At 52.5% G+C, this 14,990-nt stretch overlaps 2 protein-coding genes across 3 annotated transcripts; both read left to right on the top strand.

The window, feature by feature from the left end:
- The first annotated feature begins 1,942 nt into the window (after positions 1 to 1,942).
- Positions 1,943 to 6,742, top strand: LOC139322820 (zinc finger protein RFP-like). Its single transcript, XM_070952067.1, has 7 exons — positions 1,943 to 2,359; positions 3,086 to 3,181; positions 3,275 to 3,493; positions 4,131 to 4,153; positions 4,643 to 4,758; positions 5,810 to 5,842; positions 6,249 to 6,742. Exons 1-7 carry the CDS (start codon positions 1,943 to 1,945, stop codon positions 6,740 to 6,742), a joined length of 1,398 nt encoding a protein of 465 aa, XP_070808168.1.
- Positions 6,743 to 7,447: 705 nt separating this feature from the next.
- On the top strand, positions 7,448 to 14,007 carry FYTTD1 (forty-two-three domain containing 1). 2 transcript variants are annotated; one of them, XM_070952005.1, is made up of 10 exons: positions 7,448 to 7,583; positions 8,451 to 8,582; positions 9,518 to 9,660; positions 9,773 to 9,894; positions 10,118 to 10,184; positions 10,949 to 10,992; positions 11,074 to 11,148; positions 12,140 to 12,251; positions 13,275 to 13,409; positions 13,545 to 14,007. In XM_070952005.1, exons 1-9 carry the CDS (start codon positions 7,508 to 7,510, stop codon positions 13,368 to 13,370), a joined length of 867 nt encoding a protein of 288 aa, XP_070808106.1. In that variant the 5' UTR covers positions 7,448 to 7,507; the 3' UTR covers positions 13,371 to 13,409; positions 13,545 to 14,007. The 2 variants fall into 2 exon arrangements, with proteins under 2 accessions (XP_070808106.1, XP_070808105.1); XM_070952004.1 differs by having other exon boundaries at positions 13,275 to 14,007.
- The last annotated feature ends 983 nt before the right edge of the window (positions 14,008 to 14,990 follow it).

Genomic DNA, 14,990 nt, shown 5'->3' with positions numbered 1-14,990 from the left:
AGATCACTTTAAGAAGTGCTGGAAGTCCTCCTGGTGCTTCCTCTGAAATAGACCCACCAATCTATTTCTGACCTGGAAGGAAAACATCCCCCTCCTCCTCCTCCTGGCAGCTCCCCTGTTACTCCAGGAAGGCCAGGAAAAAAGGAGGAGTCGACAGCGCCCTAAAAAGTTTTAAAGCTGAATCGGTCCTTCCTTGCCCCCTTCCTGGGTCAGGGGGCATCCCAAGCCACAAGGCTCAGACCAACGGGTCTCAAACCTGGCAACTTTGCAACGGGTGGAATTTCTTGCTGCATCTTTTTAAGGGGTGTGTTTAATTTCTGGCTGGGGAATTCTGGGGCTCTCAAATCCACACATCTTAAAAGTTGCCAGGCTGAGATTGTGCCAGTATTGCACCACCAGAAGTGTTTCAGAAACAGTCCTGATACAAGACAGCCACTCCGTGTGTTTAACATGGGGAAAACATTTATCATGCATAGATATCAATAAGTACATTTCAATCAATATAGGCTTCACAGGAGGGTTCAAACTACACTGGGGCTTTAGACGACAAAGGAGAGTGTCCTGTCCTCTGGCCAAAGCTGAGAAGGTTTAAAGTCCATTTGTGACCATCATCCTCAGGTTCCCTGTGTGTCCAAGTTTGAGAACTTGGTTTAGTGTAATGTGGGAACCTGGAATGCCCGTAAAGATGAGCATTCACTAGAAGGATCTTGCCCTGAAGACCTGCAGGAAACACAACCAGGTGAGTAATTCAACTTTATTGTAAAGCTACATTGACAGAACATTGAAAGTACTGAAAGTAAAATTCTTAGACACCAAGCATACTTTTGCTCTATGGGCCAAGAAAGTAGGGATGAGGGTCCAAGTGGGTTTCTAGATTTTTGCAGGAAAGTTGTGGAAGCTGGATGTTTTGGGCACCTCAAATGATACATCCAGAACAACTGAAGACTGAAAAAGCCAACATTTGTAAGCAGATAAGATGTTTTCCAGTATGATACACACTAGAAACCAGTGGTGAAATCCACCTTTTTTTACTATCGGTTCTGTGGGTGTGGCTTGGTGGGCATAGCTGGGGAAGGATATTGCAAAATCTCCATTCCCACCCCACTCCAGGGGGAAGCATATTGCAAAATCTCCATTCCCACCCTACTCGGGGGCCAGCCAGAGGTGGTATTTGCCGGTTCTCTGAACTACTCAAAATTTCCGCTACCGGTTCTCCAGAACCTGTCAGAACCTGCTGGATTTCACCCCTGCTAGAAACTGCTTAAACTTCACTGGGTCAACTCTGGGACCCCCAAGAGGTTTTTCTTGGCTTCACTCCAGGTTGAATTGAAACCAAAATCTGATGGCCATAATAGCTGAGAAATTCTGTAGGGCTAATTATGAGGGGTGGCAGCAGGTGGGAAGACCCTGGTCTCCAGCTCCCCTCCTTGCAAATCTCTGTACCTTTAGGAGCAGGGGGTCCCATACCTGAAGCAGGTGAGCTGTTCTTCTAACTTCCCTCCAGGCCAAGGCCCTTCACCTGTTTTTTTGCTGCTGTTAAAGGACCGGAAATGGGGCCTGTTCCAAACGCAGAACTCAAAAGGGGCTTTGAGAGAAACCTGGAGAGACTCGGCTGCAGAAACCCAGAGAGGACCTTTGTTGGGAGAAAAGCCCAGGAGGCTGAAATGAATGTTTCCCCCTGTCCAGCTCCAACCTACAATAAAAGGGGCTCATGAAAACTCAACTCCCCCCAGAGGACACAAACCTAAGGCTGCAGGGCGATTCTTCTCCCAGCAGGACCAGTCCTGGAGAGATCCAGGAGGGGCTTAACCAAATAATTAGGAGCTCATTGGCAGAGAGGAAATCACCAAAGGCTCTTATTTATTTGGGGGGGGGAGCTATAAGGAAGCAGCCTGACCCATTTTTGAGAAACCGGGTTGGGGGCATTTTTGGGGAAGGCACAATGGATACGGGAAAGATCTCAGAATACCTTCCTGATGCAGCTACCTGTACTTTATGCATGAATGTCTTCCACGACCCGGTGACTTTAACCTGTGGCCATAACTACTGCCACACTTGCATCCAGAAGCACTGGGGAGGGGCTCAGAGCAACGTGGTTTGCCCTCAGTGCCAGCAGAGTTTCGATAACGTGACCCTGACGGCCAACAGGCAACTGGGCAACGTTGCCTGGCTAATCAGAAAGCTGCAAGAGAAGGGAGTGCTGAAGAAACCCAACCGGGGAGTTTGCGAGGCCCACAAGCAGCTGTTGATTGTCTTCTGCCAGAATGACCAGGCTCTCCTCTGCGCCGAGTGTCAGAAGTCCCAGGATCACACGGACCACGTCCTTGCTTCTCTGGAAGGGGCAGCCCAAACTGCCAAGGTAGGGAAGGTCTCCTCTGGCTTCAGGTGAGGCGAACAAGCCTTCTTTCAAAGAAACCTGATTCCCACAGGCGGTGGGCTTGGGCCTTGTGTGTGGCTCCTGTGACTCCAGCAAAAATGGGCTGTCACTTGTTGGATTAAGATAAGGTTTGCTTAACCCTGGTGAGTTTAATAAGCCATGGGGGTTGAGTTCATGGACAACCTGTTAAGGCAACAAACAAACCATGTTATGCCTTGGGACAGGGCTCTCCAACCTTGGCAACTTTAAGCCTGGAGGACTTCAACTCCCAGAATTCCCCAGCCAGCAAAGAATTCTGGGAGTTGAAGTCCGCCAGGCTTAAAGCTGCCAAGGTTGGAGACCCCTGCCTTGGGATGTTCTGTAGTCCTGTTTCAGCTACACAGAAGTAGCTCATGTTTGCTCAGAGGGCAGCAGCCAGTAAGCCCAGCAACTTCACAGGGTGAAGGGATGTACTAAAACTTTGCCCCATGTAGAAGTTACCTGCACTCAGGTGCAGGCATTAACTGAGGAGGTTGTTTGTCTCCAGACTGGAATTCAGGGTGCAGCCAACTCAACCACCTTCCTCTGGCCTGGTGGTAGCTTTGCCAGGGCCACCAAAAAAAAAAAAAAAACGAAAAACCCAGGGCTGGGAGGGGCCTTGCTCTGCGTCTCTCCCAGATCAAAAGCAGCACCTGGTCTCCAGTCGCAATGACAGCTTCTTTCTTCCAGACCGAAGTCCGAGTGTTTCTGGACCTTCTGAAAATCCAGAAGGCCCACATCCGAGACAGCTTTTTAGATGCGAAAATGGAAAAAGAAAACCTGGAGGTAGGGTTTTGCTTGGCTTCTCTCTGGGGAGGAGCCAGGGCTGCCTTTTCAGGGGGGGTCTCCTTCCTTAAGATGGTTTGGGGTTATTTTTAGAAACTTACGGACCGTGACAATCAGAAGTTTAGCTCGGGATATAAGGAGATGTATGAGATGGTGAAGACGGTTCAGCTGGACCAGATGAGGGCAGCCAAATGGATCAATGAAGAGATGGAGCAAGAGCTGGCCATCCTGGCCAAGAACCACCACGAAGTCCGGGCCTTCACGAAGGAGCTGGAGAGGAAATTTGAAGAACCCGCTCATGAATTCCTGAAGGTAGGCTGGTCGGGAGCCTCCAGGAAGCGGGGTGGGGCGGCAGAGGTGCTATTCAGCAGGTTCTGACAGGTTCTGGAGAACCGGTAGCGGAAATTTTGAGTAGTTCGGAGAACTGGCAAAAACCACCTCTGGCTGGCCCCCGAGTGGGGAGGGAATGGGGATTTTGCAGTATCCTTCCCCTGCCACGCCCACCAAGCCATGCCCACAGAACCAGTAGTAAAAAAAAACCCAAACCCAAACGAATGAGGTTCAGGGATGAGCAACCCCCTGCCTGGGTGGTGGTGGTGGTGGTGAGAGAGCCAGGCCTGGCCTCCAGCTTTCTGTGGACTTGTTTTGCTCCTCTGTATTGAGCGAGAATTCCATTCCAAGCCCAACGGATCTGAAAACCTTGGGGAAAAAAGGATTCCGAGCCCTTCAATGCCGGGGTGTCCATCTTTGGCCACTTGAAGACTTGTGGCCTCCCAGAATTCCTGAGCAGCCACGCTGGTGGGGAATTCTGGGAGCTGAAGTCCACAGGACTTCAAGTGGCCAAGGTTGGAGGATAGCCCTGCTTTTGATCAAAAGGGAGGATGAGCCTTGCTTGCCCTTGCTATTATGCCTGTTTTACAGCTGATGACTTTCCTGTCTTTCCTTCCAGGATATCAAAGAGGTGATGGCCAGGTACGTTAAAATTTTCCCCCTCGCAGACCCACAAAACCTGGGTGGGCATGGCCAACTCAATGTCACTCACTTCCACCAGTCACATGACCCCCCCAGTCACGCCTACCCAGCCGGTCATTAGGGTAGAGAACCCCTGATTTAGTGCAATGCATGAGAATCTACCAACTCGATTTTTCCGGTTCTTCTCTTAAAGCTGGGCTCCTTCCCAAATCTGACTATTCTTTTTTTTTTTCTCCAATTTTTATTTATAAGTATAAACTAAACAGAACAATTAAACGTACAAAACATAAAAACATATAAACATCCATTTCAATACATGTCCAGTTTCTTGAGGCACATTATTTATTTCTCCCTTTGCTCTAGATAGAAAGATTGCTTGCACACTCGTGGGCAGGGAAATTCTACAATCCGCCTGCTGTTTCCCGAGTCCTGAAGGTTTCCTGCCCACTCTGGCAGGCAGATAATCCTTTCCCTGCTGGGTGTTTCTAGGTGCAAAGAACTTCTGGCTCAGTTTCCCGAAGGAATCTTCCCTCCCTTCAAAGAGAAAATGTGGGATCTCTCCCTCAGAAGTCTTTTTGTGCACAATACGTTGAAGAGGTGCAAAGGTAAGGATTTGCTCTGGAGCCGTTTTGGAAGCCAGGAAGACAAAGAAAGTCCTGCTAAGCAAATACCACGAAGCAGAGTGCAAAATCTAGGGAATTTGAGGGAAGGTGTGAATCAGGGCAGTGAGGTTTAGTTAAGTGCAGGCTCTAACCATTGGGCAAAGAGCCACTTGGGGTGCTTTGCTGCACCCCCAGAATTTCTTGGGCAAGGGCTGTACCCTCATGCTTGGATCTCACAAGCCCCACGAGCAAATGTGTTTGTAATGCATGATTGAGAGGGACCCCATCCAAGGGTTTTGCTAAATTGTAATCTGTTGAATAAGCCACGATTGCTTGGATTGTGGTAAAACAGGCTGAGATGGACAGATCCAGGGACATTTGTGGTGTTTTGTGTATGTGAAGGTGGCCGCTCTTGTCAGAGTGACTTGTGGGGGGGGGGAGTGTTGAACAACTGACCACCCTTGGCCAGGCCAGCCGGAGGGTGGTGCCTTTGAGCTGTGCAAGAAAAAAAAGCAAAAGGGGGGAATTCTGGGTAGGGACCCCCCTCCCCAGGTGATTAGCCAATAGTAGGCCTGTGTGCAAACTGCTGTCCAAAGAGCATTTTTTCCTCTCCATACTAATTGGAGCAGGAGTCAGCAACCTGCGGCTCTGGAGCCGCATGTGGCCCTTTCATCCCTCTGCTACGGCTCCTTGCCATTCAAAATATGTATCACAACCACCAATGTGCGACACCCGCCGGCACGCAATTTATTGAGCTTTTCAATCCCGGGTAGGCCAACCATGGATAAATCCAAAAAAGAAAAGTTTCAGAAGAAAAACAGAATGTTTAATTCAACTACATATGCTAGTTTTGTGGCCTCTCAGGAAATAGGCAATCATAGGAAGGGTTTTGTGGCTCCCGGTGTTTTCTTTTCTGTGGAAAACGGGTCCAAATGGCTCTTAGAGTGTTTAAGGCTGCAGACCCCTGAACTAGAGGGAATGGCAGGTCTCTGCATTTCTTGCCATTTTTCCCAAAAAAATACCGTCTTTCTATTTCTCTTGTTTGTCTCTCCAGATGCCCTTCCACTGGTGTCCCTGACGGAAAGAGGTGAGTCCTTGGAAGGGTTGAGGGTGGGGAAAGTGGACCCACCATCATTTAATTGGCTAACTCAGGGACTTCAACTTGTCAACTTTAAGACCTTGTGGACTTAAGCAGCCCGCAGGTGTAGAGGGGAGGGCCCCTTCCTCCTGCCATGCCTGCTGGCTTCCGGATGGGGAATAAAGGTTGCCCCCCACGGGCCAAGGCTTCCTAGCCTATCTCGTGGGACAAAAGCCAATGCCTCTCCAGGGATACCTGGACTACAACTCCCAGCAGTCCCAGCGATCGGAGCAAAGCTGGAGAGATTAGGATTTAGCTCCCTTAGTGGTGGTGGGGTGTCAACTTGCCCTCCCACCCCACGAGGCTGTTCCCCTTGCCCTTTCTGACCCGTGTGTCTCTACTCCTCCTCCTGAAGCCGACGTGACCATGGACCGCCTGACCGCTCATCCCCACCTGCTGCTGTCCGCCTCCAAGAAGATCGTGACCCACGACGCCACCCCCAGCGGCCTGCTCCCCGGCCGCCAGGCCTTCGACACCACTCCCTGCATCCTGGCGGAGAAGGGGTTTGCGGCGGGACGGCACTGCTGGCAGGTGGAGGTGACCTCGAGCGGCCGGGGCTGGGCCTTCGGGGTGATGAAGGACTCGGTTTGCAGGAAGGGGCCAGTGACCATCTCGGAGGACAAAGGCATCTGGGCGCTGCTGCCCGAGCACTTGCCCCCCACCGAGCCCAAGTCCGGCACCTGCCGCTTCCGCCTCTACCTGGACTACGAGGGCGGCACCGTCCATTTCTTCGATGTGGCAACCCGGGAGCCGGTGGCGCTGCTCTCCTACGCCGTCTTCCTGGGCGAGAGGATCTTCCCCTTCTTCAAGCTGGAGGAGCCCAACTCCCAGATGTGCATCGTGCCCTGAGCGCCGCCTCGCCTGGGGATGGGGGAGATGGGGGCTGGCCGCCTCAGTCTCTTCTGGAGGGACGAAGGCACTTCGGGTCTCTAACACCGGGGTGGGGCAGGGGGATTTGGTGTCTGCTTGAAGGGGGACCGTGGCCACAATTTGGAAAATGAAATGAATAAAGGTGACGACGTTTTTAACCTCGGAGCTTGGCGGGGCTTCCTTTCCCCCTGGGAGCTGGGCGATCGGTGGAAGGACAGGTGGGGCCGTCGGCCACCCGGAGTTCCCTTTGGTGGGAGGGGGAGCGGGTGGGTGGGGGCTGCTGCTCCTCAAATGGGGGAGCCCCCATTGCACCAGCTGCAGCGCCTGCCTTCTCCCTCCCCCCTCTAGCAGAGGAAGGGGCGCGACCCCGGCAGCAACTTCTTGGCTTCTGCCATGGCAGGACAGCCTGGGCTCCACTCCTGGGGGCGGGGGGGGGGACCGGCAGGAAGCCCCCAGGCCACTCGAGGGGGGCGAGCCTTCGGCCGGAGGGGAGGCACCTTGGCCGCGGTTCTGGGGGCTGCCCCCCCTTCATCCAAGGGAGCTGAATGGAAGAGGGCTGGAAGGGAGCCGGAGGAAGGAAGGAGCCCGCTCCGTCCGCGGCTGCTCGCCTGGCTTTGCGCTCTCCGGGCCGGGACGAGGCTGCTCCGAGCGGCCAGGCGGGCGACCCCCGGGGGCGGGGAGGGGGCGGGGGCTGGGATGCCCCACGGCGGTTAGGCCGGCCCTCTGCCCCACCCGTCGCCAGCCATGGAGGTGCCGGGCATCGGGCAGCAGGAGCCGGGCGCGGCCGCCGCCCCCCGCGAGGAGATCGACCTGTCCCTGGGTGAGATGTGGGCTCCCGGGGAAGGGTCGGGGGCTGCGCCTCATTTGGGGACAGGATCGGGAGGGGGAAAGGGGGGCAGCCGCCGCTGAAGCGCCCTCCGACTGCCCTTCGGTCGCCAGGGGGGGCCCCTGGGGCGGGGTGGGGGGCGTCCGAGAGTCAAAAAAAATGGTTCTCGCGGTGCTCCGGATCCCCCAAACCCTCTTCCTGGTCCATGCTGTTAACCTGTTGGCCAAAGCCAACCCCCATCCCGAAAACAGAGACTTCACCCCCCCCCCGCTACCCCTGGTCGGCTGTTCTCACTTTTCTGCCTCTTCCAGACCCCTCCAGGCTGCCTTCGGTCTCTCCCCCCCCCCAGCTCCTCAAAGGGGCTCCTGGGACCCCTGCTGCGCCTCCTCCTCCCCCTCCCCCTCCCAAGCGCCCATGGCCAGAAATAGAACCGGCGCCCTGCCAGCGCCTCTCTGGAGAGGGATGAGCCGCGGTGCCAAGCATTTCCCTGGCACGGGCTCTGCTGGGCACCATCCTAGCCCTCCTGAAGTCAGCCGGCTGGAAATATCTCCCGGCTGCCGGAGCTGTTTTGCAAGCACCTCTCTCCCCTTACCACCGCTGCCCTGGAAAGGGTTAAGCTTCCTTATGCTGGCAGTTTCATAGGCAAGGAAACTGCTGCCCCCCTCCAAATATTTGGGGTGCAATGTCCGATCTTGCTTCTGGTCAGTGTCCTTGTTTGTCCTTAACCAAAGAACAAAATTTACCATTATGGTAATGGACCCTTTGCAACCTGCCTTACCTCTCTGGCTGGGCGTTTTGTCTATTGAGCTGCCTTGTGAGTGCCAAGGAAAGTTTGGGCATCTGCGTCTCTGCCCTCTTTAGATGACATCATCAAGCGTAACCAGAAGGCCCAACCGAACCGGAAACCCTGGCGGCCCCAGCTGAAGACCCGGAACCCGCTCTCTGGCAACCGGGGGCCTCGATTCCAGAACTGGGGACCACCAACCCTGCCAGGTGGGTGGAAGGGACTGGTGAAGGAGAGAGCCAGCCAAGGGGGCTTGTGCCCTTCGCTCTTTGGAGAGAGGTCTCCCCAATCTGGTGCCCTGCTGGTGAAGGGTTAAAATCTGCTTCAAAATTGCCGGCAAAGAATACCCCCCCACACCTTCTGGAGCAGAGGGATGCTGGGGAGCACTGCCAGGAGGTTGCAACTGTACCCAGACTGCGTTAGGGGGCTCCCCTTGGGGCACCTGGATTCAATGAATTTTGGGTGGGCTTGGCAGGTATTAAAGGTCTCAGTTTGGGAAATACCTCATTTTAAAAAACGGCCTGTGGATGACAGCAACCTGGTTGCATTAAAAAGAAGGAGAAAGTCTTGGGGTCTGGAGCAATTCCTGCCAAGGGTGTGTGGTGTATGTGTGTAGATGAATTCCACTAGACCAGGGGTCTGCACTCAAAGAGCCATTTGGACCGGTTTCCCACAGAAAAGAAAACACCGGGAGCCACAAAACCTGGGTGGGCGTGGCCAACTCATGTCACTCACTTTCACCAGTCACATGACACCCCCCTAGCCATGTCTACCCAGCTGGTCATTAGGGCAGAGAACCGGTTGTTAAAAAACACCGGGAACCACAAAACCCTTTTGACAACTCTCTCTCCCTCCCCCCCCTCTCTCCCCCCCTCTCTCCCCCCCCTCTCTCCCCCCCTCTCTCTGTATCTCTCTGTCTCTGCCCTGGCCGCTTTCCATCCACTGCCACCGTTCTTACCTTCTCAGGCCAGGCAAGGGGTGACTGGGAGGGGGAGGGCCAGCCAGTGGTGGGATCACCCGGCAGGGAGCCACAGCAGAGGGCCCAAAGAGCCGCATGTGGCTCCAGAGCCGCAGGTTGCTGATACCCGCACTAGACCTTCTACCCAGGAACTCAAATCAAAAGGGGCGGGGTTTGTTTCCTTAGGCTCTAGCAGATTTCCCAAAGGATTTAGGAAGCCACCCTGGGCCAGGAAGCCTTTCTGGAGCAGGATGAGCACCCCAGGCCCAAAAGCAGCGGGGCAGATGCAGGGCAGGAGCCCCCTCAACCGGCCAGCCTTTGCCCAGCAGGTAGGAGCAGACCCTCCTTCCTCCCCTCCCCCTCCAAGGGGCTCCAAATTGACAAAGGCCAGCCCTGCAGAGGCCAAAGCTGCCGAGGTGAGTTGCTGGGCATCTTTTCCAGGACAAGCCAGGCACAGCCCCCCCAGACAGGAGCGGTGATGGAGCCCCCCAAGACTCTCAGCCAGAAGCACCCGCAAGAGCCAAAGCCTTCCGAACAGCAGGGACAACTCTGCCATTTCGGAGGTCGGTGGGTTTAAACGCGATCGAGTTTTCACGAGGGTGAGGAGTTGGGGGAGAGGGTAAATTGAGGCCCCAGTTGAAGGTCCAAGGACTACGTCCGTGTACCCCCAAACTTGGGAATCTCAAATAAAAAACTCTGTCCACGCCCCAGTTCAGATGACAGGAGTTGGGAACAGCATTGACGGCTGAATTTAACTGGAGACCCTTTTCTTTCCGCCAATTGCAGACCCTTCCGATTAAATCAAGGACGAGCCTTCCGCCAGAACCAGGTCAAATTCAACTTCAACCAACGGGTCAGTTTCCTTTCATTTGCATTTTTCCCACTGGCATCTTTTATCTTCCTTCACGTCCTGCAGTAACTCTGAAACTCCGATCTCTGTTATCTGTCCATTTTAAAGATGAGGAGTTGAGGTGTAACCAGCTGCCTGTGGTTACCGCTGGTTTTTTTCTTTCCCTTCTCTGCTAGAAGCATTCAGAAATGTGTGAATGGGGTCCATGTCAGGGGTGAAATCCAGCAGGTTCTGACGGGTTCTGGAGAACCGGTAGCAGAAATTTTGAGCAGTTCGGAGAACCGGCAAATACCACCTCTGGCTAGCCCCAGAGTGGGGTGGGAATGGAGATTTTGCAATATTCTTCCCCCAGGAGTGGGGAGGGAATGGGGATTTTGCAATATTCTTCCCCCAGGAGTGGGGAGGGAATGGGGATTTTGCAGTATCCTTCCCCTGCCATGCCCACCAAGCCACACCACGCCCACCAAGCCATGCCCACAGAACCAGTAGTAAAAGAAATTGGATTTCACCAGTGGTCCAAGTTCTATCATTGTTTTAGAAATGCTGCTCTGACCTGCGTCTCCCACAATTCCTGTTTCACAGGAAGCTGCCTTTGAACAATGAGTCTGCATCCATCCATGCATTTTTCCCCAACATTTGTCTAATTCTAATCCCAAACTGGCACGGCACCTGGAAACCTTCCTGTTTTAAGCCATTTAACAAACTGTCTCCTGTAAGCGCTTCACTTTCGGGTTTTTTAATGCTTGTCCTTCCTGTTTCTCCAACAGCAAATCAAGTCCAAGATGGAGCAGAGAGTTACACGGGTGAGAAGGTAAATAAATAGCAAAGAAGAGACCTTGTTCAGCTTATTCATTGTCTCCATGGATTGATGATGGCTTTGTTCTTCTGGCAGATGGAGAACGCAGCCCAGTTCCGGAGCTGTCCTGACAGTCTCAGTGTCCAACCCCCAGGCTGGCCACCCCCAGGGGTATGTTTCCTCCTTAAGACACTTGGATTTCAGGCAGTGGTGAAATCCAAATTTTTTTACTACCGGTTCTGTGGGCGTGGCTTGGTGGCCGTGGTGTGGTGTGGTGTGGCTTGGTGGGCGTGGCAGAGGAAAGATACTGCAAAATTCCCATTCCCTCCCCACTCCTGGGGGAAGGATATTACAAAATCTCCATTCCCACTCCACTCTGGGGCCAGCCAGAGGTGGTATTTGCTGGTTCTCCAAACTGCTCAAAATTTCCGCTACCGGTTCTCCAGAACCTGTCAGAACCTGCTGGATTTCACCCCTGATTTCAGGACCCCGGGACTGTGAGTCTTGGACTAGTAGCCCTTTGATGGCTGCTTTGTCTCTGAGATCTGCAGGAGGATGTCTGTGGAGATTCCCAATCCTCCAGGTCATGGTTGTCCCAACAATGCTTTTTCAAGAGGCAACTGGGCTTTGTTTTTCCTTGAAGATGTTTCTCTTCTCATCCAGGAAGCTTCTTCAGTTCTGACTGTACTGTGGGGAATGGACTATAGAATCCTTCCTTTCTCTCCCGTTCATTCAGTCAGAACCGAAGAAGGTGTTTGGATGAGAAGAGAAATGTCTTCAAGGAAAAGCAAAGTCCAAGTTGCCTTTTGAAAAAGCACCTTTGGGACGATCCGCAGGAGGAATGTTCCCCTGCAAGCAAAGGAGACACCAAAGGGGTCTTGCCACCCACATAGACCAGGGGATTACCTCTCTGAAAATGCTCATCACCCTTGGTACCACCGGGCAACCCCTTGGTGTGTCAGCAGGTGAAAAAAGAACCACGTGGCTTGGATTTTAGGTGGCACACAAGTCTAATGAACAAATAAGATTTTGAAAGACCAGATTAACCACCAAGTCGGAGGGCCTCTTTTTTCTACATCTCCCCAGCCCAGAGTAAAACCTTTGGCAACTTGGAGGTGTGTGGAGGACTTCCAACTCCCAGAACCGTGTGGCTCTTTTGCAGGCCAGGACCGAAGCGCCCCTTCCTGAGAAGGCGGAACAGCCAGAACCCACAGCTCCGCTGGCAGCCGAGAGGAGTAATGCTAAGATTCAACTTCCGGGCTATGGCTAACCAGGTAGAGAACTCCCCCAGGCCAGAAATGACCCCCTGGGGACCCCTCAGGACCTCCAGGGAGCCCTGGAGTGAAAGGAAAGAGGGGGCTAGGCGCCCTTCTATGTTTTCCCCCAGATGAATAGAATAGAATAGAATTCTTTATTGGCCAAGTGTGATTGGACACACAAGGAATTTGTCTTTGGTGCATACGGTCTCAGTGTACATAAAAGAAAAGACACGTTCATCAAGAATCATAAGGTACAACACTTAATGATAGTCATAGGGTACAAATAAGCAATCAGCAACAAAGTTACAGTCATACAGTCATTAGTGGAAGGAGATGGGTGGTGGAAACGATGAGAAGATTAATAGTAGCGCAGACTTAGTAAATAGTTTGACCGTGTTGAGGGAATTATTTGTTTAGCAGAGTGATGGCGTTCAGGAAAAAACTGTCCTTGTGTCTAGTTGTTCTGGTGTGCAATGCTCTGTAGCGTCGTTTTCAGGGTAGGAGTTGAAACAGTTGATGTCCAGGATGCGAGGGGTCTGTGGATATTTTCACAGCCCTCTTTTGAGATCCAAATCAGGTATTTGGGGGCTTAAGCGATGGGGGGAGGTTGAGATGGGGGCCATCAGACTGACAGTCCTGTCACCGGATGCTTGATGGAGATGGATGATGTGACCTTCAGCAGCAAAAGGAAGGAGAAGTGTAGGTTTCCCAGCCAGATCACAGGCACCTTCGGTGATCTTTTCCTCCTGGAGCTGCCTAAGTGTTCCCCTACTCCAGCAAGATCATGCAACTTAGTAAAGAAGGAACTGGATCAGACAGGTGGTCCGGTCTCAAAATTTTAAACCAGGCTTCTCCACCTGGAGCCTCCCCAGCAAAGGATTCTGGGAGTTGAAGAACCCGAAGATGGGGATGGTCGGACGAAGCTAATTCCCATTCTGGGAGGGATCCTACATGCACATCTGGCTCCTATCTGGGGAGTTTCCTCTTAGCTTCTCTCTACAAACACAACTTGGCACCCTTTGTGTCTTTCTTCTTTAGACCAGCGTGACCCTGAACGAGCGATTTTCTGGACTGAGGCACAAACGCCATTTTTCAGCAGAACGCAACATCAGCCGGATGGTCACTCTGCCGTAAGCCTCTTCCTCGACGGGACCAGGCCAAAGCTGGAAAGAGGTCAGCCCTCCAAGGCCACCAATTGCCTGGGACTACCTGGGGAGGTCCCTCACCAACTGCAGCTTGGGAGGAGTCTTCTCACTGGAGATGGTGACCTCCAGAGGTCCTTCCTTCACCTGAGCAGTGTCTCCATAGGCCAAGTCTAAAGGCACCTGCTGAGGAAGATCTCCAGCTCTTGGTCCTCCCCCGGAGAAGGCTTTTTCCTCAGCATCTGGTATCTGCATCTCTGCCTCTTCATGGCCTCACGTGGATGGGAAGGGAAGTCCTTGGTTACCACCCAGGGTCACCCTTGTGACTCAGCTGAACCCAGAATTCCAACGGTTGCTTGTTTCTTTCTGTGTTTGGCCTGGAAAGCATTTTTTCAGACCTGTTTTGAGGCACCCACATCCACAGGATTGGGGCGATGACATCACCTCTTATCATGCAGTCCTTCTGCAAATGATTTAAATGGTGCCATTTACATAAATCTCATTGGGGGTGAGGAAGTCGGGATGTCTGACCTCATCACCGTGTCTCCCGGATGCATATACTTGGAGGAATGGGTCAAATTTTAGCAAACTTTATTCTTAGAAGGAATAAAGCCATTTTAGAATCTGAATGAGTGGGGTGATTCTTGTCAAAATAACAAGAAGGAAGAAGGGCTTCCTTCTTAAAGCTGGTTTGTTTTGTATCGTGCCTTTAGCCAGCTTTCTTGTGGGCAACAGGAGATGCTGAATTTTTCTTCACCTGCAGCTTCCTTGCCTCCATCTCCCATCTTGTCTCCCGTGGCTGAGAGTGAGGAGAGGGTCCAGCCCTGAGTCTGATGCATGGACCAGGCTTTCTCCTGGTGGGTGCAGAATGGCCTCCTCACAGCTCAATCTTGGACCTTCCCTCCTCCATCAGGCCCTTCCGTTTCTGCTTTCCTTTCAGCAGAACCACAAGCTCTTCCTCCCGACTGCACTAAACCTGGCGCTCCGTTCTTACCTTGGTTTGAGAGCCATGCCACTTTAGCAACTGGGACAGCCCACCTGCCTCAGCCCCCACCCCACCATCCTAAGCAGGGATCGGTCATTGCCTGTGAGCCGCCACCAGGGGGCAGCAGCTGCCAGCCCTCTTCTGAGCCTTTTTTTCCTGCCAGCTGTTCTGCTCCAGAACACTTGCAAAATAATAATAATAATAATGATGATGATGATGATGTACTTGATTGATACCTAGGACGCTGGCAGCAACCCGTATCAGCCATTAGCACCAGTCCCTGGTATTTATGATGCATTTTTGAATGTTCAGTTGACTGAGTTTCATGTTTAATGAATAAAGTATATAATAATAATAATAATAATAATAATAATAATAATAATAATAATAATAATAATAATAGTACAAAACCTCACACAATGTCTGCAGCGTCTCAGGATTCAAACCTGTGAGTTGCACATTGCATTGCGGAGAAAGGAAACACAAGCAGTACGTGTGAGAGAGAGCTGCCATCCAGGGTGCTGGGTATTCTGAACGGTCCTTGCGTTATTCCGTTTTAGCACACGTTTATTAAATTTTTAACATTGGTGAATCAGTGAAGCCTTTTAAAAAGAAGCCTCAAACTCC

This window comes from Pituophis catenifer, unplaced genomic scaffold, assembly GCF_029215685.1.
Source record: "Pituophis catenifer annectens isolate HBS135680 unplaced genomic scaffold, rPitCat1.0.hap2 SCAF_11, whole genome shotgun sequence".
Classification (NCBI taxonomy): domain Eukaryota; kingdom Metazoa; phylum Chordata; class Lepidosauria; order Squamata; family Colubridae; genus Pituophis; species Pituophis catenifer.
Note: the sequence above shows the minus strand (reverse complement) of the source record. Positions and strands in the feature narration are given on the sequence as shown.